The 4,133-nt window shown below is 65.2% G+C and overlaps 3 protein-coding genes across 3 annotated transcripts in view; 2 read left to right on the top strand and 1 right to left on the bottom strand.

Moving 5' to 3' along the window:
* AURANDRAFT_68704 (hypothetical protein) overlaps window positions 1–1,118 on the top strand; it is a gene marked incomplete at both ends in the record, with an annotated part of 5,616 nt that extends 4,498 nt beyond the window's left edge. The window contains one exon of the mRNA XM_009044421.1: window positions 86–1,118. Coding sequence (XP_009042669.1) covers window positions 86–1,118 — 1,033 coding nt within the window. The remainder of the gene's footprint in view (window positions 1–85) is intronic.
* A 372-nt stretch (window positions 1,119–1,490) lies between these two features.
* Window positions 1,491–2,594, top strand: AURANDRAFT_4155 (hypothetical protein; the record flags this gene model as incomplete). The annotated part of the gene is made up of 1 exon (XM_009044422.1): window positions 1,491–2,594. A coding segment is annotated over one exon (1,104 nt), but the record flags the coding sequence as incomplete, so codon positions are not given.
* A 451-nt stretch (window positions 2,595–3,045) lies between these two features.
* AURANDRAFT_68703 (hypothetical protein) lies at window positions 3,046–3,741 on the bottom strand (the record flags this gene model as incomplete). Its single annotated transcript, XM_009044420.1, has 1 exon — window positions 3,046–3,741. The coding sequence occupies one exon, from the start codon at window positions 3,739–3,741 to the stop codon at window positions 3,046–3,048; it is 696 nt and encodes a 231-aa protein (XP_009042668.1).
* Between the last annotated feature and the right edge of the window lie 392 nt (window positions 3,742–4,133).

The raw sequence follows: 4,133 nt of genomic DNA, 5'->3' as shown, positions 1-4,133 counted from the left end.
CCGACGTCGGGAAATCGACGTCGGGAAGATGCAATTTCAGACGCTGTTGAACCTGCATGAGCAGCCCATTCTGATGCGCCGCTAGCGCGCGCGAGATGCTCTCCTCGTGGTTCCGCGGCGGCGGCGCGCGGCGCGCCTTCGCGACGCACAGCGGCGCGGACGACGCCGCCGTCGCCCAGTTCCGGCTCAAGTACGCCGTCACGGCGCTGCGGGAGCGAGTGGTCACGGAATTCCAAACCTTGGAGGTCTACGCGACTTCTGACGTGGGCAACCTGCTCGTCATCGACGGCGATGCGCAGTTGAGCGAGGCCGACGAGGCGCACTACCACGAGATGCTGGCCCACGTCGCCGTCGCGGCCGCGGCGTCGCGCGCGCCGGACGCCGAGCTCGACGCGCTCGTCGTCGGCGGCGGCGACCTCGGCTGCGCGCGCGAGCTGCTGCGCCACGATCGCGTTTCGAGCGTCACCGTCGTCGACATCGATGCGCAGGTCGGCGCGATCTGCGACCGCTGGTTCGCGACGCTCGGCCCGAAAGCCGTGCGAGGCGACGGCCGCCTCGAGGTCGTCGTCGGCGACGGATGCCGCTGGCTCGAAGCGGCCGGGGCGCGGCGCTTCGACGTCATCATCGTCGACGCCACGGACCAGGACGACGGCGAGGCGACGACCGCGAGCCACCCGCTCTACACGCGGCGCTTCAACGAGCTCGGACGCGACGCGCTGACCAACGACGGCGTCTTCGTCCGCAACTTCACGTCGCTCGCGCCCTACCCGCTGGACCACGCGCGGCGCAACGCCGCGGCCGTCTGCGACGCCTTCGACAAGGTCCGGCCCTTTTGCTGGTTCCAGCCCTGCTTCAGGTCCGGCCACTACTCCGCCCTCCTCTGCGCGCGGCGCTGGGGCGACGTCGTCGAGGACACGCGCTGGGCCGCGCCGCCGGGCGCCTGCGCCTACTACTCGCCGGAGGTCGCCAAGGCCGCATTCGTGCTGCCGCCGGGCGTCCGCGCGAGGCTCGGCGCGCTCGAGCCGCGCATCGAAGGCGCGCTGCCGCTGCGCGCGTCCATCGTCGCGCCGGGCGACGTCCGGCCCGAGCTGCTGCGGGCGGCGTCGGCGGCGGGGTAACGTGCTTGGGAGGCTTGGCACGGGGTGGCCGTCCGGGAAGGCCTCTGGGAGGTGTCGGGTCGTCTAAAAATTATTGCCACAGCGCCGCCAGTCTTCAGGTCGCAGCCGGGGGGGCGGAGTCGCGCCAAGTGACGCGGGACGCGGGACTTAGCGCGCCGACGAGTGGCTACAGACCAGCGGACTGAACGTGGCGGGGAGATGATCGCGACACCACAAGATCAGCGGGTAAAGCTTGTCCGTAGCAAAGGCTTCGAGCGACTCCCCGACGGGTTGGTCCTCAACGTTTTGCATTTCTCCTCTGACCCTGACCGAGGCGCCCTGATCTTCGCGTCCAAGGCGATCGCTACGCGACTCAGAGAGGAACGGGAGACGCTCGTCGCGGGGTTGTTCTCGACAGATTCGGGAGAGCGACTCCGCGCCACGAATCGCCTCAAATCTCTGACGGATGTCGAGAATGCACCGATCGGCTTCGCGGTCAGAACAGAGGGAGTGGTGCCGCGCTTCGTCGAGTTCCTGAATTGCACCGAGCGCGATTCCGATTCCATTGGACTCCAGTTCGCGGCCATAAACGTGCTCGGCGACATCGCGGAGGCGGGGCACCCGGACGTCGTCGTTGAGGCGGGCGCTCTACCCATATTTTGCCGGCTGATTTCGTCGGCCGCCGAAACGCCCGACGATCCCGAGTGTGCCGAATTTGAGCATCTCAGGCTGGCCATCTGGGCTCTCGGCACAATCGCTGAGGACGGCCCGACGAGCCGAGAACGCGTGTTTCGCGAGGGCGTGATGGCGACCCTTTTTGGAATGCTCGACGCGACGGACTCGGACATGTTGGGAACGGTGACGGCGACGCTAAATATCCTCTGTGAGTCCCCCTCTGTGGGGGGGTCAGCCCTGCCTGATGACGTGTTTGACAGTATACGGCCCGCGCTCCCGCTTCTCACTCGACTCATCCACTCGACCGACGAGGAGCTGCTGATCGATGCATGCGGTGCCCTGGCGAATCTGACTACGGGTGAACCCGAGGTCGTCGAAGCCAGGGTCCAAGCTCTCATGGAAGCGGAAACAGACTACTGCCGTCGCTTGGTGGAGCTCCTGGGGCACCCGTCGCCGAATGTTCGGGCCAACGTGCTAACTACGTTGACCAGCGTCACTAGCGGAAGCGAAGCCCAAGTGCGGATAGTCCTCGACTTGCATATGCTTTCCGGCCTGCTCCCGTTCCTCAGCGACTGTGAGACGGACGCGCGCGACGAAGCGTGTCGCGTCCTCGGGAACGTCGCGGCCACCGAATCTGTCGACGTCCAAGACATCATTGACGCGAATTTTATTCCACCGCTCGTCCAGCTCCTGAGTGTGCCTGAGCTTGAACCTCAAGAGGAGGTCGTCTGGGCCCTTAGTGCCATAGCGGAGCGTTGCTCGATCCAGCAGATCGAGGTCCTCGTCGACGCGGGCTGCGTCCTTCCACTCTGCGAGCTGCTCCCAGATGAGGTGAATCATTATGACCCCTCCGACCAAAACGCAAATCACCTTCTGAGAATGCTTCTGACACTACTGCGCATCGTGTTAAATGACGACGACGAGACCAATCGCACCATCTACTCGAAGGCAGGCGCGAAGATAAAGAGCTTGCGGAAGCACACAGATTTGCGTGTCCGCCAGGCTGCCGTCACGAGCCGCGTACGATATTCGCGCGCAAATACCGGACTCGATTCTTTTGCAGGTCGAACTCCTGGGGTTGCCGTTCTTCCGAGTCCTGTCTAGATACGAATCCTAGATACGAATCCGCGCGGTAGAAGTAGGCCATAGGAGTCGGTGTTCGCGCGAAGACCGAACACCAAACTACGGGCGCGCCTACTTAGTAGTCGACCGACTAAGGTTTAAGAAGAGGGAGCCCTGATTTTCCGGAGGGGTCGGCGTCCACGCGTGAAGACTAGTCGACCGACAGCTCCTCGGACTCATCCGACGCTTCTCCCGCGCCGCCGAGGCGCGCGACGGCCGCCGCCGCGCGCTCGACGAGGGCGTCCTTGTCGAGGCAATCCGCGTGGCTCAGGCCGCCGCGCTCGACGAGGGCCTTGAGCTCCTTGATCTTCATGCCGCGGAGGTCCGCGCGCGCGGGCACGGCGCGCTCGTCTTCGTCGGTCTCGTCCGACTGCTCGTCGAAGTCGTCGGACTCCGTGCGCCCCTCCGCCGCGCGCGACGCCTCGAAGATCTTGTCCATGCCGCCGTAGAACCACGGCTTCTCCTCGCCCTTGAAGAACGCGAGCACGGAGCTGATGGTCGTCGCGTGGCCTGACGCGGCGAGGCGGTGCACGACGTGCATGGCCTTGGGCGCGTCCTCGCGCGGCGCGCCGCGATCCTTGGCGGACAGGAGCGCGAGCCGCGCGAGCGCGCGCGAGCTGTTCTCCAGCGACGTGATCTTCTCGGACCAGGTGAAGCGGAGCGAGAGAGAATTCCAGACGAAACCGCCCGAATCCCGGAGCATGATTTCCGACATCGAGTCCGCCATCGCGCCGGGCGCGGTCCAATCGTCCGTGAATTCGTTGACGACGCAGTTCCGGCCCGTCTCCGGGTCGGTGGCGACTCGACGCACGATGACGATGCCCAGGGCCTTGAGACCGTTCGTCATCGGCGCGTAGCCGTCCCAGGGCACGTCAAACTGACAAATTTCCCCCCCATCGTCGCGGCCGTCGTAAGGTTTCGCGAGAGTCCCGGGGGGGTCGATGCGTCCGGCGTTCGTCTTCTTGGCATTGATCCGCTCACCGGTGAGGTAATTGTACTGGCCTGCGAGGGCGCGTAGGTCATGGTTCGTAGGCTCGTAGACACTGATACTGGCTTCCCATGTCGCAGAAGCACGGGCGCTCCCCGAAGGTTTGAATGCCGGAGCGACGACAGAAATCAAACGAGCAGCCGGGCTCGTGGAGCTGACCGATCTGCGCCCCACATTTCCAACAATCTTCTGGCTCCCAAAGGCGTTTGAGGCGGATGGGATCGTCGAACAACTCGCCTGGCGTCCGCTCG

The sequence above is a fragment of the Aureococcus anophagefferens genome, assembly GCF_000186865.1.
Source record: "Aureococcus anophagefferens unplaced genomic scaffold AURANscaffold_308, whole genome shotgun sequence".
NCBI lineage: Eukaryota > Pelagophyceae > Pelagomonadales > Pelagomonadaceae > Aureococcus > Aureococcus anophagefferens.
This window is presented reverse-complemented; position numbering and strand designations above follow the sequence as displayed.